Source organism: Lipomyces chichibuensis (genome assembly GCF_038497645.1).
Source record: "Lipomyces chichibuensis strain CBS 12929 unplaced genomic scaffold V1513scaffold_49, whole genome shotgun sequence".
Classification (NCBI taxonomy): domain Eukaryota; kingdom Fungi; phylum Ascomycota; class Lipomycetes; order Lipomycetales; family Lipomycetaceae; genus Lipomyces; species Lipomyces chichibuensis.
The window spans coordinates 62,311-80,594 of NW_027117501.1; the positions used below are offsets into that span (position 1 = coordinate 62,311).

The 18,284-nt window shown below is 47.1% G+C and overlaps 6 protein-coding genes across 6 annotated transcripts; 4 read left to right on the top strand and 2 right to left on the bottom strand.

The window, feature by feature from the left end:
• Positions 1 to 1,277: 1,277 nt before the first annotated feature.
• V1513DRAFT_460677 (glycoside hydrolase superfamily) lies at positions 1,278 to 2,503 on the bottom strand (the record flags this gene model as incomplete). The annotated part of the gene is made up of 2 exons (XM_066899853.1): positions 1,278 to 2,424; positions 2,478 to 2,503. 2 exons carry the CDS (start codon positions 2,501 to 2,503, stop codon positions 1,278 to 1,280), a joined length of 1,173 nt encoding a protein of 390 aa, XP_066751123.1.
• Positions 2,504 to 4,251: 1,748 nt separating this feature from the next.
• Positions 4,252 to 6,285, top strand: V1513DRAFT_427672 (uncharacterized protein; the record flags this gene model as incomplete). The annotated part of the gene is made up of 3 exons (XM_066896231.1): positions 4,252 to 4,563; positions 4,611 to 5,048; positions 5,095 to 6,285. 3 exons carry the CDS (start codon positions 4,252 to 4,254, stop codon positions 6,283 to 6,285), a joined length of 1,941 nt encoding a protein of 646 aa, XP_066751124.1.
• A 597-nt stretch (positions 6,286 to 6,882) lies between these two features.
• Positions 6,883 to 10,051, top strand: V1513DRAFT_245553 (fungal-specific transcription factor domain-containing protein). The gene is made up of 2 exons (XM_066894456.1): positions 6,883 to 7,405; positions 7,457 to 10,051. Exons 1-2 carry the CDS (start codon positions 6,974 to 6,976, stop codon positions 9,800 to 9,802), a joined length of 2,778 nt encoding a protein of 925 aa, XP_066751125.1. The 5' UTR covers positions 6,883 to 6,973; the 3' UTR covers positions 9,803 to 10,051.
• A 2,320-nt stretch (positions 10,052 to 12,371) lies between these two features.
• On the top strand, positions 12,372 to 14,919 carry V1513DRAFT_452671 (uncharacterized protein). The gene has a single exon (XM_066899149.1). It carries the CDS (start codon positions 12,420 to 12,422, stop codon positions 14,808 to 14,810), a length of 2,391 nt encoding a protein of 796 aa, XP_066751126.1. The 5' UTR covers positions 12,372 to 12,419; the 3' UTR covers positions 14,811 to 14,919.
• Positions 14,920 to 15,522: 603 nt separating this feature from the next.
• V1513DRAFT_385012 (uncharacterized protein) lies at positions 15,523 to 15,708 on the top strand (the record flags this gene model as incomplete). The annotated part of the gene is made up of 1 exon (XM_066895196.1): positions 15,523 to 15,708. A coding segment is annotated over one exon (186 nt), but the record flags the coding sequence as incomplete, so codon positions are not given.
• Positions 15,709 to 16,212: 504 nt separating this feature from the next.
• Positions 16,213 to 17,349, bottom strand: V1513DRAFT_384987 (uncharacterized protein; the record flags this gene model as incomplete). The annotated part of the gene is made up of 3 exons (XM_066895195.1): positions 16,213 to 16,434; positions 16,486 to 17,107; positions 17,162 to 17,349. The coding sequence occupies 3 exons, from the start codon at positions 17,347 to 17,349 to the stop codon at positions 16,213 to 16,215; spliced, it is 1,032 nt and encodes a 343-aa protein (XP_066751128.1).
• Positions 17,350 to 18,284: the final 935 nt, after the last annotated feature.

The window sequence follows — 18,284 nt, forward strand, 5'->3', positions numbered from 1 at the left end:
AACCACCAACCGATCGATGTTATAGAGCGTATGACGTTGGTCGGTCAATCGTGATGCTCTGCAGGCCGCTTGGATAATTGTTGTGACATCTGGTGGCATTTCCATGGGCAATCGAAAGTGCTTTCAATCAAATGAATCTCATTAGTCATTTATATATAGCAGATCAAGAACATGGAAAAGCCACAAGCGAAGAAGGGCATAGCATGGGGAGCCGATAACACGTTTCGAGCCTGCTCTAGCCGGAGCACACGTCAAGCCATGCGAGATCGATACGAACGTCTACTCTAGGTAACTACAGCTGAGGAGCACACTTCCGCTTGTATCAAATAATCTTCTTAAATATATCTCGTGACCTAGAACCAAATCCCTGTCAAAACTGCGATATGTTTCCCATTTCCGGATCGGGAGTCTATAACATCGACACAAAGAGACCAATACATACTATCCAGCTACAACTGCACCAGCCGCCCGCCGCCCAGTATCAGTGAAGTCATACAACTTTGGAACTCTCACCATGTTTTGTTTCGCAATTAGTCTGCACGTGCTATCATGCAAGACTTATGATCGCCGGAAGTTGCCGTTAATGATAGCCGCTAAGCTGGAATATCTTGTGGGCGGGTCCTGAGGAGCCTCCCATGTGTGCTGCCCGTGTACACTTTTCTACTGTGCCGAGAGAATAATCACGACCTTACAATACTTCATTGGAACCTATGACTCAGATAATAAGGTACAGGGGATTTTCTTCGGCGATTTCGGAGATGATGAACATCACCTGTTACCAATTGACAGGGCAACAACTACACTCCGTGTTCTATCCCTGGCCTTGATTCTGACATAGAAATTGTGGGATTCTGTCGCGAAAACCCTGAGTGTACCGCTTGGTGTTATTTCCTGGTCTACGTCATAGAGGTAGCTGATCCCTTTCTTCCAGAAATTACTGACGAAATGAGTACGTTGCGTACAAACAAACAAACAAGAGTACTAGACCTACAGATTTCTCGTATGCAGCAAAGTATGATTAGAAAATGATTAGTGCAAGAAACCGAGAATAGTCAGGAGTTCCCATCAAATCGGTCAACCGGTGTGCGTACAGAGCCAAAGTGATAACTACTATTTAAGACTGACAGTGTTCACGTAACTGTCAGCACATGAAATACCAAGACACTGTTATGAAAAATCATTTATCAATGACATTCACAGGATATCACTACTAGCAAGATAATATCACCAGAACAGAGCGAACAGAACAAAACAGAACGGAGTTAAGTTAAAAACTGTTAGGACATCTGGTTCTTCACGTTATCATACTTGCTATCAGGATACGAGATCCAGTTTCCAGGCAGCATGTCCAAAAGTCCACGTCCTCCAAACTCATTAACTACTGTTGCTTCAAGGCATCGCGAGTTTGTCTCGGGGAAGTCTGCACTCGATTCCCACCACATTGCACCGCCGAGTCCCTTACTCTTGATATAGTCCGCCTTCAACTTCGCGCACGCTGGCGTGTCATACGATATCATAGTTCTGGCACTCTGGTCATAACTCCAAGATGCGATATTGGCACTGTCGAGATACTCGGTGGCTCCTGGTCTAGGAAGGACTTTGTAGTCCCAAACGCCGTCCTCATATGAACCCCCTCCAACGCCTGTGAACGACGTCCCGGGACCGTCAGTCCCCACAAATGCGCGTCCGTACAGTGGCATGCCAACAACGATTTTGTTCTTGGCCACCCCTGCCGCAATGTATGACGATACCGCAGCATCGACGCTTACGTCACCACCATATATATTCGCCTGATTACCTGCAACAGTCGACCAGGACCCCGCAAAGTCGTACCCCATTAAATTCCAGAAACTAAGATATTGGTCCATACCCGCGATATCGAGCATATCAATGTAATATTGCCCACACGGCGCCGCGACAGTAAGCAAAAACGTGGCGGTGGTGCCCGCCGATGTTGTCAGAGTTTGCGCATACTCATCCAAACCAGCACGCAACTCCTTTAGCAACTCAACGTAATTAGAAGCTTGTGCACCTGCAGTAGGATACTCCCAATCCAAATCGAGTCCGTCCAATCCCAGATTACGAACCAATGCCACTGCCGTGGTCACGAAGTTCGCACGCAAGCTGGGATTTGCGGCGACACTCGGAAAATTCCCCGAATAAGTCCATCCACCAATAGACAACAGCACTTTTAACGTGCGTTGTTTCTTTTTGAGGAGAAATAATTGCTTAAAGTTGCCATATAGGTTAGTGCCGACGTCGTTCCATGAATCGCCGGGAAAATGAATATCCGTGTCCGCGTACGAGTCGCTGAGATATACTTCGCCAGTTGATGGGTTTACATTTGCGAAGGCGTAGTTGATGTGAGTGAGATATGTGGATGGAAGATCCCAGACAAAGAATTGGCGGGCGTAGATTGACCAGCTAGTAGTCTTCATCAGCGACTGAGGTCGAGTACTTTGAGTTTGGAGACTTACTTCGCGAAATAAACAACAGATTTCATCTTGAATACTTTGAGTAGTCGGTTCGTGTGATATTGATAGAGTTAACTCTTTTGGAGAAAAGAGAAACCAAAACGTACTTCTTTAAATATATAAAATGTATGAATGCTATCCAAAACTTGAATGCAGACAAATGCACGTTTGACTGAAGGATGTACAGGCAGCAAGTCAATTTTAATTCTGACTAAGTTATGGCACTTCGCAAACACAACACTATCCAGGTGATTTTCCCACATAAGTAATAAACAAACCAACATCAACCAAAAAACAATATGAGGATTCCTCTAAGGCCGTAGCCAATTGCAGGGCATTCACAAACATTATCATATGAATAGACTCGAATTGTAGATATAATTACTATTCTTACGTCCCTTCCTCTGTCGCTTGGACGCCCACTAATTACTCTGTTTTACTACTCTATTTTGTCAATAGGAATAATACCGCAACTCCATCAGGTATATCTTCAATATTTCTGATGACACAGCTCTCCGCTTCAGTAAGGCCTCGGCATTGGAGTAACCAATATGCGTCTACACAAGTGATATCACACCGCTCCCCGGATTTTGAACATTACGAACAAATGCCGAGATCCTGCTCCATCTTGCATGCTACCTGGCAAGACCAGATGGCAAGGAGACAAGCCTCAGCGCACAGCAATTCGCCCCGGAAGACGAACTGCTTTGCTCAGGGTTTAGGGTTTCAATATTACTTCGGCGCCTACTCCTGTTTCTTCACCGACGGAATCTGATCAAACTGTGAAGGCCATCCTAATGGAACAGGTCGATGGCTGGCCATTGTCGAGATACTCTCCCGGAGAGCCGACAGACGAACAAGCGAGTGGACCGTACGGCAGACGGCAGACATTGTACTACATTCCCGCGGAGTTAGTTATTCACGGGGATTTGGGTCTGCAAAATTTCTTCTGGCGAGCTACATAGACAGAGGATTCATATTTCACATCCTGATGTGCTTAAAGACGCTGATCTTATCGACTTGCGTTGCTACTTTGAAGATTTCGGATTAGGTCCTTACAGCGATTCGTAGTAAATATTAATGGATACATTTTTAACTCGTTTACTACTCTGCTACTTGTGGACAAATAAATAGCACTTGGAACTTGAGAGCACGGGAAGAAGTTGCGTTGTCGTTGAAGTTTGATGTCAGCGAATTACTTTCAGCCCGACTTGCCGTCCCGTTAGATTAATGTGATTTTGTTGTTGCAGACTAATTGGGTCTCCAATGTGATCAAACGTCATTCGAAAATGATCCTGCTGCCAGATACCAACAATCTAAGTATGGGGAAATGTTATAACGAACTATTTACTTTTCGATGTGCAACGGTGACTTGACCCTCACTTCTGTAATCAAATGTCACTCTTCTTTGGTTACCAATTCCCGGACAAGAGCGCAACTAACGGTTATAACCCTAAACCAGATTAGACTGTGCGATCCCTAACTCAATTATTTCGAGCCGCACGAAATCTTTGGTAGCTTAGGTTTAGGTTCCTGGACATATCGAAACAGGGTCCGTGTGTAGCATTGGTAGGTACCAGCACACACAGTCGGATGACATGAAAGTTCAAGTCTGTTTACTTACTACTAAGACGATTAATAAAGTATCCGTCACGATATACTCAAGCAAAACTTGCACAGAAAATTGAGGAGGGATTAGGAGAGCTGTGTCATTGCTTCAGTCGCCAATATCAGCCGAGAGGTGCTCGATAGCGAGCAAATGCCTCTCCATGACAGTATGAGTGGGAACGACTCGACTCCGGCTTTGACTGGTCAGGGAAGTGATGATTCATCCCAAAGTCACCGATCCGGGCATATTCGGCAGCTGTCACCGGCACCGAACTTGCCTTGGCAGCCAAATCCTCCGCCGTACTATCTGCAGCAAATGCCACAACAGCGGATGAACCAACATCGGCAAGGAACGTACCCGGGAATACAGCATCTTCAGTTGCGGTCTCATACTCACATCGGGCCTCCGTCCTCGCATTCTCAAGACATTTTTCCTTTGCGGCCGTTCCAGCAAGGAGCTGTTTTGCAGCCACCGAAGAATGTATGCTCGAAATCAGTTTCGTTTATTGTCTAGTCTAAAGTTTCTAGGCTCAGACAGTATTGACTCTTCCACCAATATTATCACCTTATCCAACTCCTGTCGTTGACAATGCACAACCCGTTGGTAATGCAACCACCACAGCTATGTCCCCTGGGCATTACGGTTCCCACACTATCACGGCTGCCGGACCTCCGTATCTACCAGCACCACGGGCATACGATGATCACAATCAGCACGGTTATGGGACTCCGCAGCCGGTTGCCCAATTGCCTACTCCACGTCTTCCGGCCCCGCAAGAAACATCGTCTGCAATGGCATCAACTGGATCGGAGACTCAGATGTCGAATGGCGTAATGGAGGCCAACAGTATTGATAATTTACTCTCGGTATCTTCGATTGCATCAGGTTCAGATGGACCGCCTAAGAAAAAGTCACATTTCAAGTCACGCAATGGGTGTCTCGTGTGCAAGAAGCGGAAAATAAAGGCATGATATATTGTTTGTTGCTCCTGCCTGTGCTAATTGATTACAGTGCGATGAAGTCCGTCCCAAATGCCGTAATTGCGTTAAGCATGGAGCCAACTGCGAATACGCGAAAGAAGTTCTCGAGTACGGGTTTTCGTCGTTGCCGGGCCCTTTTGCGGGAGCTACACCAGGATTGTCTCACAGTACCATCGTGTCTCCAGACCTAAATATGCAGCACTTATCTCTTTTAATGCACTATGTCGTCCACACCTCACATTCGTTATCAAACATGCAAAGTGCAGAAAACGTCAGCATCTGGAGCCAGACTGTACCGCAGGTCGCTTGCAGGTTTCCGTTCTTGATGTATTCCATTTTCGCACTGGCGGCTACACATATTCTGGCGACGGCAGCGTCGAATTTTAGCGAAGGAGGAGACAAGGAGAAGCATGCTGCAAAGAGACAAGAATACGAAGCATTAGGCGTGTATTATCGGCAGCGCGCATTAGAGGCATTCAGATCCGCCATTAACGAGCCGCGCTCTCATGAACACCTCCAAGCCGCACTTTTCGCGTCAGTATTGCTGTCCATAGATGCGTTTGCATATCAGGAGGAAAATGGTCCGGAAGATGACGGATGTGCAAAAGATTCTGGAACTGGCTACGATGTCGAGGGAGACTCCCCATCGCGGCCGGCAACTCATCAGCAGAAATTGAAGAGCACTGAACCGCAGATTATTTCGATCGATCGGTGGATTCCGCTGCATAAGGGGATTGGTGCAGTTTTGATGGAATGGCGGATGTTGGATGTTGAGTCCGAGATTTTCTCTCAATGGAATCTTAATTGGACTATCCTCCCACTTGGGGAACGAAAGTTGCAGTATCTGTCCGATATGATTGAAGATCAGTATCCCGAGTCAGTAAAAATATACAGTGAACCGATTAAACTGCTAGAACAACTGATTACGTTCCAAAGCACAGAATTCGGCCAGATGGTGGGCGGTGGGATTGTACGATACTTGTTGGCGTGGCCGTTCCGATGCAGTAACGATTTTATAACCCATCTGCGAAGTCGCAATTCTGTGGCGCTCGCAGTCCATATTCATTTCCTGACAGTCCTGCGTCTTGCCATCGGACCAAAGTGGTGGCCGGAATTAACTACGAGGAAGGATATTCGCGCGATTGCAAGATTGCTTGGGAGGGACTGGGAGCCGTGGTTCGAATGGCCAAGAAAGCAACTGCCATTTGAAATTTGGTCATGACTGTATGATTACTTGTTCTGTTTTGTGGCAATTAATTTTTAATACATTCTTTTTGGTTTTGGTGGGCTTGGGTTGGAATTATTTGTACGTATCCATTTATGCTTATTAATTTGTAACAACACGACACGACATGGGGGCCAAATTTGGGATTTAAAAGCTTAGTTTAATTGTCTCTTGCATTTTACAATGATTTATCATTTATATAGTTGAAGTTGTATTTTTTATGTGAATTTGAGAATTGGAGGTCTAAAGATCGCGATGGCAACATTCTGCCTTAGCGTTCTGGTGACCGCAATCATGGTTTGATAGTTTCGGCGATGTTATGAGCTGCCCGCTAAATTCCATTTGCGAAGTGGAAACTTATACGGTAGGTGGTGCTACGAGAAGTTATAATCGTTCATACGATTTGCAAAAAAATAAGATGGATTCTGCAATGAAAATACTAACTTACCTATTGGGCACCTTATGGAGAGGATTTGCTCCAAAATACGCTAAATTCTGGTGAAGTTGCCCCAAGTTTGATGCCCTACTACAAATTTAACTTCACCTACTACTCGTCCAATTTCATAATTTGTAACGCCACGGAACGCATGCTTATTCCGTCCTCTAATCAGCCGTGAATCGTTCGAGATTCATATGACATGTTCCCAATTGACGCTTGTGTAAGTCACTGGGGTTTTGCACAATAATGGCGCCTACCCCGCCTCCGGTTTCATCATCCGTTCTCCCTCGATCGGCCTCATCAACGCCGAGCTTGTCAGTCTCATCGACTGCGTCTACAGACTCTCAGTCCGTGCCAATATCCCCATCGACTTCGCTGGCACTGTCTAACTCGGCCACGTCGTCATCGTCAGCAGCCCCAACGATTACCAATGTGCCCACGTTTAGCACCGGAAGGTTCCAATCTGCCTCGCCACTCTCGGTTTCAAGGTCGCTCAGTGCGGACGTGAACGACCAGATACATGTTTTTCGAGTGTCGTCGACACAGGGCCAGCATAAAAGCGGTACGAGCGAACGCAATTTTCACGACGCGCACTCACAACAACAAAAGGGCGCTCGGGCAGCTGCTGCTAGGAGGACAACCCAGGCTTGTGAACGATGTCATAAACGACGGACCAAGGTATGCTACTTCAAGTTTGTTGCCCTAGTCGAAGTTGACTAACTATGGTAGTGCGACGGAAAATATCCAGAGTGCATGGCCTGCGTCAAAGCTTCTGTAAGATGCCAGTATGTGAACAACAGATCCGGCGCGGTGCTGTACCCCCACGGTTATGTCACTGCATTGGAAGAGCGTGTTTCATGGCTGGAACGAACGATCCACGACCAGTTCCCAGAGCTCAATATTACTGAAGCCCCAACGGGTTCTAAAGTCAATCTCTCTTCGTCCCAATCCAAACCGTCGATGCCGGCCGCCAGAACAAGCCAGCGGTATAGGGTCGGGCCGGAGCATTATTACTACGAAGCGTTTCGAAATCCGGCCGAGACCCTGGATGAGCTCGCAGTGCACGTTGGGTTCTTGTCGCTTGGCAGTGCGGCGGAACAGAGTGTTGCCGCAGATGCTCCTGCTGAACCGCGGTTTATCGGATCGTCGTCCGGTCTAGCAGTCGCATCGAACGTGAATAGAATAATTAAGGCAATGGGTATACAGCGGCCACTCACTACAACAACCGCGGAGATCCGATTGTCTTATACAAAGTCGCCAGCGAAAGACGGAGTGAAGGCAGATGGGGAGGAGAATAAGTATGACCCACTGGTTCCACCATTAACTCCGGGATTGGCCGACGAGTTTTGGCCGCCATATGAGGAGGCTGTAATGCTCGCTCGCGCAGGTTTCGAAGAAATTGTGTTTTATCCAATTCTTAACAGTTGCACGTTTATGGTTTATTTGCGACACTCTTACGAGCCAGAGACAATGCAGGTACTTCGTGGAATTCCAGGATGGCGGTCGATGTTTTTCCTGATGTGTGCTATTGGCTCTGCTGCGATGGGACTGCGGGATAAGCAGCGAGGATATTTTGCACTCGCGACTCGCTGTGCGCAAAAGGCACTGATGAAAGATAATCTACGTGCGCTGCGCGTCTTGTTACTCTTAGCGCTGTACTCATTTTATGATCCAGAAGGCGCGTCCGCGTGGCTGGCCGTCGGCACGGCTTTGCGGATTGCTATAGCGTTGGGTTTCCATAGACAGTCGTCTGCAGAAAATTTGAATCTTATCAATCAGGAAATTCGAAAACGAGTATTCTGGGCCATATATTCCCTGGATCGCATACTATCCGCTATATTGGGACGACCAATCACCTTGCACGATCGAGACATCGACGTGGGTCATTACCTTGACCTCGGCAATGATCCGGAAATGACAGGCGATATGTCTAGTGGGAACCCATTTCATACGGATGTGTCAATTGCCTTGCATATGGTGAAGTTGCGGCAGCTGGCTACAAGAATTCTACTTTCGGTACACCATACTGCCCAATGGGGGTGCCCTCGGCCAGACGAGTCCCTGCTTGAGGAGCTTCACAGGAGCTTGGATAATTGGAAGTCTAATCTCCCCCGAATCACAATTGCGCCAGAACGCACAAGAATGCGCGTTGAGATTGAATATCACGAACACTTAATGCTTCTATACCGACCTTCACCGCTATTTTCCGTACCGTCCACGTCAGCCGCTGCCATCTGCGCCAACAGCGCATCGACGGCTATTGAACTATACGCGGCATTATATAGCTCATTAACCAATCCACCGACGTTTATTGCGTGCCGCGGGGTGTTCACTGCGGCGCTTACCTTACTATGGGCACACTTCTCGTGTAAAGAATACGGTCTGCAACTGCTGTCCGCTCGGACTATCAGGACATCCCTGGAAACAGCAGAGCGCTGTTTGACAGCGGGGTCGCGGTCATGGGCGTTTGCGGAACGTTGTGCGGAGGTACTGGTGCGTTTTATCCCAGTACTCGACCAGTCGGAGAGGATGAGCATGCAAATGTCGATTTCCGGTGGCTCTAAAGTACCAGATGGAGATGCCGTAACGCCTACAGTCGGCGACGTGCAGGATCTGTTAGATGACGTGCCGTTTGATATAAGTGGATTTTCTTACTTATTGTCTGGACGTGGTTTGATGGCTTGCGCCGATCCACAGCCAGTGCATGTCGAACAGCCGCCTCCACTGGCGGAGACGGAGGTACTAGGACAGGCGCAATACGTCTATCCCATCTACACTCCACAGCCGCTAGAACAATCAGGGCAAGAACAGTACACAATATCGGACATTATGCACATTCCGGGAGACCTACAACTTCCTGTGCAGGACATTGACGTGACGGCCGCTCGCCGCGAATTCGAAATATACAACTCGAAGCTGATGTCGGAAGTATTTGGATCTTCCAGCATTGCGCACAATGCCATGAATGCGAACGCTGACGGATTCGGCGGAGCGGGGATGCAGGGTGATGGTCAGGTACAGGGGCATGGCCAAGGCACTATATTTCAGTTTGAGGATTTTATGGATTTGGTGTAGATTGATTATATATGGATGGATCTAGAGAAGTACATTATGTGTATTATAGAAATTTGGTAGTGGAATATTTTGGCGTTTTACAGTGTCGGCTGGTGTGCAATGATCTTATATCGCATTTAGACAATTTAGTGTATATGCCGACCCTGTTGCGATGCATTATTTTCGGACCATCGCAATGAACACACATGTTTAATATCGGTGGACTTAACCTTTGCTTGACTCAATTCTCTGTTAATTTAAATTTAAGAAAATACTAAATTAAATATCCCATTATCTAATCACTGCGCTACAATCGTCGCACTAAAAGGTCACGTGCGTAACTTTGCCAATATCATGACTCAGGCATTTCCAACAGACAATAGTTGTTCTGGGGCGCTTGTGCATTGGGCCGTCGTATTACCACGTATTCTGTAGATGGATGCCACATCTAGCATGTTCAAACTAATACTAACACACTTGTATATCTGAATATTATCAGGAAATAGAATGATGTAGGTCTCTCCATCGGGCTTGGCAAATAGAATGAATTATGATGCCGGAGCGCACCAAAATTCCCAAATAGGCTATTTGTCGCCAGTAGATTCAGGCTGATCTTTATAGAGCAACCTCTCTTCTGCATATGCCACAAAACGCCACAGAGTGCCACGATAGTCTTTTACGCGAGGCATCCACGACGCTCGACATCTGGCCTCATCAGCTATTTTTTTAGTGTTTCTTGAATGAAAGTGTACTGAATAACATTAAGTTATCGCAAATTCCCGGCGTAAATGCATGTACACGTGCATGTTCATGATAAAAATTTCAGCTGCTTTCGTATAACTTTCAGGATTGCTGTTTTCTACTCCTCGAACACCCAACGATGCGTCGGATTCAGGCTCTCTAACTTTGTTGTCGCTTGACCCTAAAACCGGCGAATTCACGTTAACAGATAAGTGCAGAAACTTTTCTATTGTATGGAGCCATCCTTTGAATCTGGCTGTGATAGGAGAGTAATGAAAAGTGTTCACATCTCTATCTATCCCATTATAGTTGCTACAGTATTCCACTTGACCTAGCTATACACGTTATCAAGACCGTAAGGCAGCACCGTGCCGATTTGATGCCATATCCTGTGACGAAAATTGCGGTGTTTAAGAGAGTGATATGCCCATAAACCACCTACGACTTCCAAACCCTTGCCCTTATCTGAGATAAGATTGAAAGATAATGTTGATTTGGGAGGTTATGACGATGAAAGAAGCAAGAAGGCAGCAAACTATATACTCAACGTTATCAACCTCAACAACATACATATATATCAACAATAATACGTGAGATGATTACAATCTGTGGTATCTCACTTCGCATTGCTACACTACCAGAATTTAGGACCTTGCTTCATTATCTGATTCCAGATATTTTTACCTAATTCTATGACAACATTGCGGTTGCGGAACCACAAAGCCCAAAACGAACTTATCAAAGGTGAAATTCAAATTGGCACTCTCTAAGATTCACTTTACAGATTTGGACTTAGTTAAATCCTATTGCGATTCTTGGTCTAATTGCACATAATATGTCGGAGTCTGGTCAACTACGGCACTCTATTCTGGCCATAAAAGAGCTAGATGGCAAGCATTCAGGGGAGAACCTAAGCAGCGTGCATAATGAGTGTTATCAACGATTATGGTATTGCTACAAAATTGGAATACTTTACGATGGATAGTGCAAGCAACAATGATACAATGATGTAAGCGCTTACAAAATGGTCGCAAAACCTCTTTCATCTACCTTTATCACTAACTGATTTGACTTCGTGCTTTCGATCAATATAAATCACATGCAACGCTCAATATTACAGATTTCCTTGTAAGGGTCATATTATCAACTTTGCAGTTCAGTCCTCCTTATTTCCTACTGACCCTGAAGCTCTTGTTTTAGAGAATAATACAGGTATATTGATAACACCTACAGAGCCAGAAATCTAACAATGGCGACAAAAGGGACCTCAAGGCAAGCTGCATAATATTGTAGTGTATATTCAGCGGATCACACAAAGACTAGCCAATTTTAGAGAGATTAGTGGTCGCCGTAATCTTGTACGCGGTAATTCTACACGATGGAACTCTTGGTACATGATGATTAGTATTGCAACGAAGCTCAAGACAGCTATTAGCATATTTTGTCATCAAGTATCGAGAGAATGAGGAGGACTTCTTGTCAGAAAAAGATTGGCAAGATTCAAGGCTTTATTTTTTCTATAATGTTACATAAGAACGGAAGGATGTAGCGCTACTATTGATAGGGTGCTACCAACAATGAACTTCTTTCTTCAACAGTTTGAGACAGCAAATTATACCTATATTAATGAACCTTTTATGAGTCCCTGCTGCAACTCTGGTTAGGCTAAGTTGGATAAGTACTATGGCTGGACGCAGAGATCACCTGTGTATATTGGAGCCTTCGTATTGTTCGCGCAGTGGAAATTGGATATCATTGACACATAATATGTATATGACACTGCATTTATGTACATATTCATCAGATTTCATATGATATCAATCTCATATAATATGAGTTCAAACTTTGACAAAATGAACTCATATAGGATCATACTTCTGCACACACTGGATATACGATGACCGTATATCTAATATCCGTATACCGACATTGGGTTATTATTCTACAATGTTTAATACATAACCCTGCGCTGCCGTCCACACGCATTTTCTGCCCGCAGTTAGTTATCAGATCATCTTGCATGTGGCAAAAAGCCACCACCATAACTGTCTGCACGGAAGGTGAGGTGTTGACACGACGCCTTTCTGCAATGCGCATTGTACACAAACAAAACAACATGAGATTGAGATCCAGAACTGTCGAAATTTACAATTCGCTAGATAGGAGCCGTGCTTCACCGGACGAGCCGCCTAACGAGGAGCAGGACGAACAGCAGGACCAGGCCTACGAGCCGCCTGAGGACTGGGCCCACGAGACGCTTTTTGTCGAACGCAGCGACAGGGACTGTGCTGTTTGTGGGCTCAGTCTCTGCGACGCAAGCTCTTTGCGCCGGCACATACGGCGCTACCATGGTCTCAATGTGCAGCCCCGCCAGCACGGCGCTGTTCAGCTGTCAGCAAAACCTGATCGCAGGGCATATATGGGGCGCCAATACTTGGAAAGGAGAATGCGTCAAGGTCTGCTTAGGACGGGTTCTTTGACCGCGCGTCGTCTCGTTGACGACGCGTGTGCGATCAGAGACAACATCGTCCTTGACGGCGACTTCAAGTTGCTCGTACTTAGGGCAGGCTTACTGCCGCTCCTACAAGATTTTAACGAGTGCGTTCTACCGGAGGCTGCGGAGATGGCGGACCTTGTCGCGGCGTTCATGAGCCGAGTAATGGATATTCGGAGACCCACCATATCGCAGTCGACGGCCGAGAAGGTTCCGCAGGTCGCGCGATTTTTGAAAGACTGCGAGGCCTACTTTCAGCTGAAGACCAGACAGCAGTCGGCAACGGCATTTCTGCCGATGTGGATTGATCCGACAGAGTTGGTTCCGCCCGGCTTTGGCTTGGATGGACGACAGCAACAAAATCGACAAGAGCATGCTGATGCGGACGAGGAGCAAGTCGCGCCTGCTCAATTCGCCTTCAGCGAGGTCGATGATCAACTTGAATCATCGCAGCGTATGGTCTCTACCCAGTTCGAGGACGCTGTCTCTACCCCGGTCGAGGACGCAGTCTCTACCGAGTTCGAAGACGAAGACGCAGTCTCCACCCAGTTCGAGGACGCAGTCTCCACCCAGTTCGAGGACGCAGTCTCTACCCAATTCGAGGACGCTGCCTCCACCACCCAGTTCGAGGACGCAGTCTCTACTGAATTCAAGGACGCAGTCTCCACCCAGTTCGAGGATGCTGTCTCTACCCAGCGCAGCGAGAGTGCGACGAATGCCGAAGTATCTCCACTAGAGCTTGTGGTCGCGCAGGGTCTGGTTAACCTCGACCAGCACGGTAGTATAGTCGTGCCCCGTGGGATGCTTACCTGCCCTTTGTGTGTGGCAGTAGGGATGCCAGAGCATGTCTACAACAGCACGAGCAATGTGTACCACCACCTCCGCAACGTGCACCGTGTTCAGGTTGCTAGGCGAAACTCTCGTATGAGCCGTCCTCGTGCCCAGTCAGGGTCGATGCGACGCTTGACGACACTGACGACGCGATACACAGTGAACGGGGTCTCCGGAGAGCGTGTGAGACGGCTGTTCCACACATTGTTGGCGTCAGGCTTAAGCTCGCTCTCGAAGGCGGAGACCATTGTACATGCTTTGGAGCCGGTCGCCGAGGTGTACCCGGCATTTGAGGCCGAGGCGTTGGCCGAAGCCAAGCGGCAAATTCATGAAGCTTGGGACGGCCCTGAGGTTGGCTTGGTTGAGTTGTCGTGGCCGTTGGTGCTCGAATTTGTGGTAGCTGCGCGAGCATACGCGCAGCTTAAGTCGGCGCAGGTTTCGTCCGGCTGGCTTCCGGTGGAAGTTGACGAGTGCGCACTGGGAATTGAAGCCCTTAAGATGGGTCAGTTCAAAAAGTTGGCGTCGCGAGCCCTGAAGGCCTGCATTGACGCTAGAACGTTAGAGAGAGCGGTTCCCAGGCCGACCAATATTACCAGTTTTGTGGTTGAGGTTAGTCCAATGCTCCATTTGGACGCGACGTGGGCGGAGGCATTATGGAACGTGATATTGGATTCAGCGGTACAATATGCCAGGTCGGCGTACACTCCTGCTCTGTCGTTCCGGAAGGCGCATCAGCTTGCTCCGGCGTACGTCGTTCGCTGGGTGTTCGCAAACGTCCTATACCGCTATCTGGGCATCTTGCCAGGATCGGTGGAGTGGGAGCAAGTGGACGACCATTTCGTGGCACACCCAGAAAAGCGCCTTCGTTGTCCCGATTCCTCAATACGAGTAGTTCGAGGGGTGATCGTTGCTGTGGGCCGGGACTTTTTACAGTCCGCGGGTGTCGGCTGGGCAGATCAGTGAATTTTTTCTGTTTTGTTTCTATTTTTGATGTTGTTATTTAGAAATTTGGCGCCCTAGAGTGGACGGAGGTTGGGGGGCCGGCGCTATATAATATAATAAAACTTGGAATGTCTTAGCGGCTCGGTACCAGAACCCCATTTAAAACCAAACCCTTATTTGTCCAAATACACCCCCGTTCGGAAGGAGCTGCTGAGACGGAGAAGGTTCCGACCCTGGGTCGGTAGATGGCGAGGATGACGAAGAGTGGGACGGGGCCTTGGAGTTTAGGAGTATAGTCGCGAAACTTCAGGGTTGCGCAATTCAAAGAAGATTGTGTTAGCCTCGCGTGTGCGTCGGTCCTCCGATTTTTGCAAAACCCGGAAACTGTGTTAGTCCACGGGATCGCGGGCCAGCTGCAATATATCCTCGTCTCCTGCCTTCCTGATGCACCAATACAACTCGATATCACCATCCACATACTCAATTGACCGTCAATGGCTCTTCCGCCGACTTCGAACATCTATGTCGCCAGACTCGCAGTTGCGACCGACAAGGCTATCGTGTACCTGACCGACATCTTCGGTTTGCTTGCCCTTCACCGACCACAAGCTCGTTGCTGACAGCTTCGCCCCGCCCAGCAGGCTTTTCTCACGTCGTCCCAAAACTATTCCATCATGACCAGGTCCCATTCCGCCGTCGATAGGACGCCAAAATATTCCCAGTCTGGGTCCATGAAGAGGGGCGCCATCAGTATGAGGTTATTCTGAAGGAAATCCAGGCGACTTATAACATTGTCTTCTATTTCTCCGACGAGCATGGCTTCGCAAACCGTGGCGATTTGTCCAATGAGTGTGTCAGTTGGGCTAATGAGGCTTCTTTCTGGCAAGCTGTCCAGTGGTTCACCCGATTTAGCAAGTAACCTGTACTGCGACTAAATGTAGATAAATGTGGGGGAAGCTTGGACACAAAATGTGAATAGAATAAAAGTAATCTCTACCACACAATGCCTAATAATGCAACGAAACACATACTCAAGACACCGTTATGCCTAGTTCTTCAAGTGACCATTCCATTCCGCTCCTGTTTGTTTACCCCGTCGATATCCATATACTTCCGCTGAGCACTGAACGGTACGATGTGCGCAGCCTCCAGCACATCCGTGTCACAGATAGGTAATGCTGTAACGAATTTAAAGCCAATGTAGCTCATGATGATGTAGATATTTAATCAGAGTCATCAGTCTCTGTGGGGTTCCCAATACGGGACAATGAGCGATGCCACCTATAGCTGGTCTATGACGACATCATGGCACCTAGTCCCGCATATATTTGAAACATTTTCGAGATAAACAGACGGGCATATGCTATATTCAGGTGGGAATTATTACAGAAAAGAAAGAGTATAAAGGCGAAGCAAATAAGCATCAATCCGTGAAGTCGACAGTATCCTTGAAACGCTCCACAGCAGTTCCAATCATGGCATGCCGGACAATATCCATAAAATCGTCACCACTAAAAAAATCGACCACAAGATCACCGGCTGTTTCAGTGCCAAGCGAAGTTGGAGGTATCAATTCAGTCAGTCGTATGTGACCAGCTGACCATGGGACACTATGGCTTTCATTCACGCCGTCACGTACTAGAACCTATAACACATGCACATTAGAATTTAATCAGCTAAAGTAAGCTAAACTCACGTATTTGTCTTTGGAGAGATTGTCCATTCCATCCATCCCACTAGTGTCATTTCCCTTTCGCAGTATCTCAATGAAGCCCTCCCCGACTTCATCGAAGTAGGTGCGTCCTTGAAATTCTAAGGGGCCGAACTCTGAGACACTTGGGGAGAGCCAGTGCCGTCGCATCCGTACTACCTGATCATCCACCTGGCGCGAAGTTAAAGAGTGACGTTCACGCGGGGCAGAATAGCTGCGCTTCTCGTTGAATGCAATTAGAATAACAATATTGCAATTCATTCCAAAAATCCATTTCTTGGCCTTCTTCAGAAGACTATCATAAGTCTGCGAGATTCCAACTTCAACGACAACTTTGAAAGCGACTAAATCTACGGTTTCAAAGAAGATCAGACCATCCGGCTCGATGTGAAATCTTGCGTCTCTGTTGTGCACCAACGTCCTAGGGCTACTTGTGACGCCTAGGATCTCGTCTGCAGGCAAATGGATTTGCTCGCGTTCTATTATGGATTGTGCACGGTTGTAAATGCTGTCAAGTATCGCGCGCGCCGTGTCTTCATGTAAACGACTTGGAACAGTCACAATTGTGATTTCATGGCGGGTCCAGTCGTAGAATAGTCTTGGATAACTGTACTGTATGTCAGCAATAAGTTTAAACGACTCCTGCAACTGCAGTGCATACTCCTCATTTTCTTCATCACTGACAAATTCAGCTTTTAGCTTGTCATAGGAACTGAAACTGAGCTCGAATTCGTACTCCTTGTCTGGCTCATTTGCTAAAATAAGTTGGCGTATTTCGCGAATGCGAACTTCCTCATCACTAGACACAGCCTCCACGGCCAAACTGGCCTCTCCAATAGACGGTTTCATCTCAGCGACTCCTGTAGGGATGGATTGTGAAACCGGATCCAAGTTAAGGCGCTTGCTGCGATCAACTGACGAGTCGCTGATGGAAGTGCTGCTCACGGCGGAGATAGCCAGTTCGTTGTCCATGGCCTTTCTTTTAGGTGTCGCTCTCGTGGCATTTCGTGCATGCTCGCGGTTACTGGGCTGGTTGACTGCCGCGGCGTGGCGATCCGCCACGCAATGTGAGGCTTGCCGGGCGCTAGCTGATTCTGTATCCGATTCTCCGTAAACGAGACTCATGACGTAATGGAATAGTATTGTGACGTAAATCGAGATATCCGGATGCAGTGATGAGAAGTGGGCTTTTTATATGAGACCAGACTGGCCTCGTTGTACTCAGTCTGCTGGACATTACGATTTTGACCGACTACAGCGTCACGCAACTAAGCTGTCAAATTGATAGTGTTACACAGATTCGAACGACGCCACTGCGTTATTACATTTTGTGCATATTTGCCGTTTAATGGGTGACTTTTGTTCACACATCATAACGACGCGATCCCACGAATATCCAGGCCAAATTTTCCTTATCCATATCCGTATCCGTAGTATCCACGGATAGATCACGCGATTATAAGCCTTTGCTAAGTCGTGCAATCGTATGATAACAGTGAATGGCTATGTTAATAATTAGTTAATAATTATATTTTTTAATTATAAAAACTCAAATGTGGGTCTATTTATATTAAAATCATTGCAAAGAACTAGGCATGAGGAAAATGGAACCTAATCCAAAAATGGCATGTCAGTCACGTGACGATAATTTGGAGACGCAAATACAAGTGGGAATTAAGTGGGAATTAGGTGAGAATGAAGTGAGAATGAAGTGCTTGATACGTGACGGCAATCAGGACACCGTAACTCCAAAAACAGGCCCTTAGTCAGTGGTATCCGTGGAT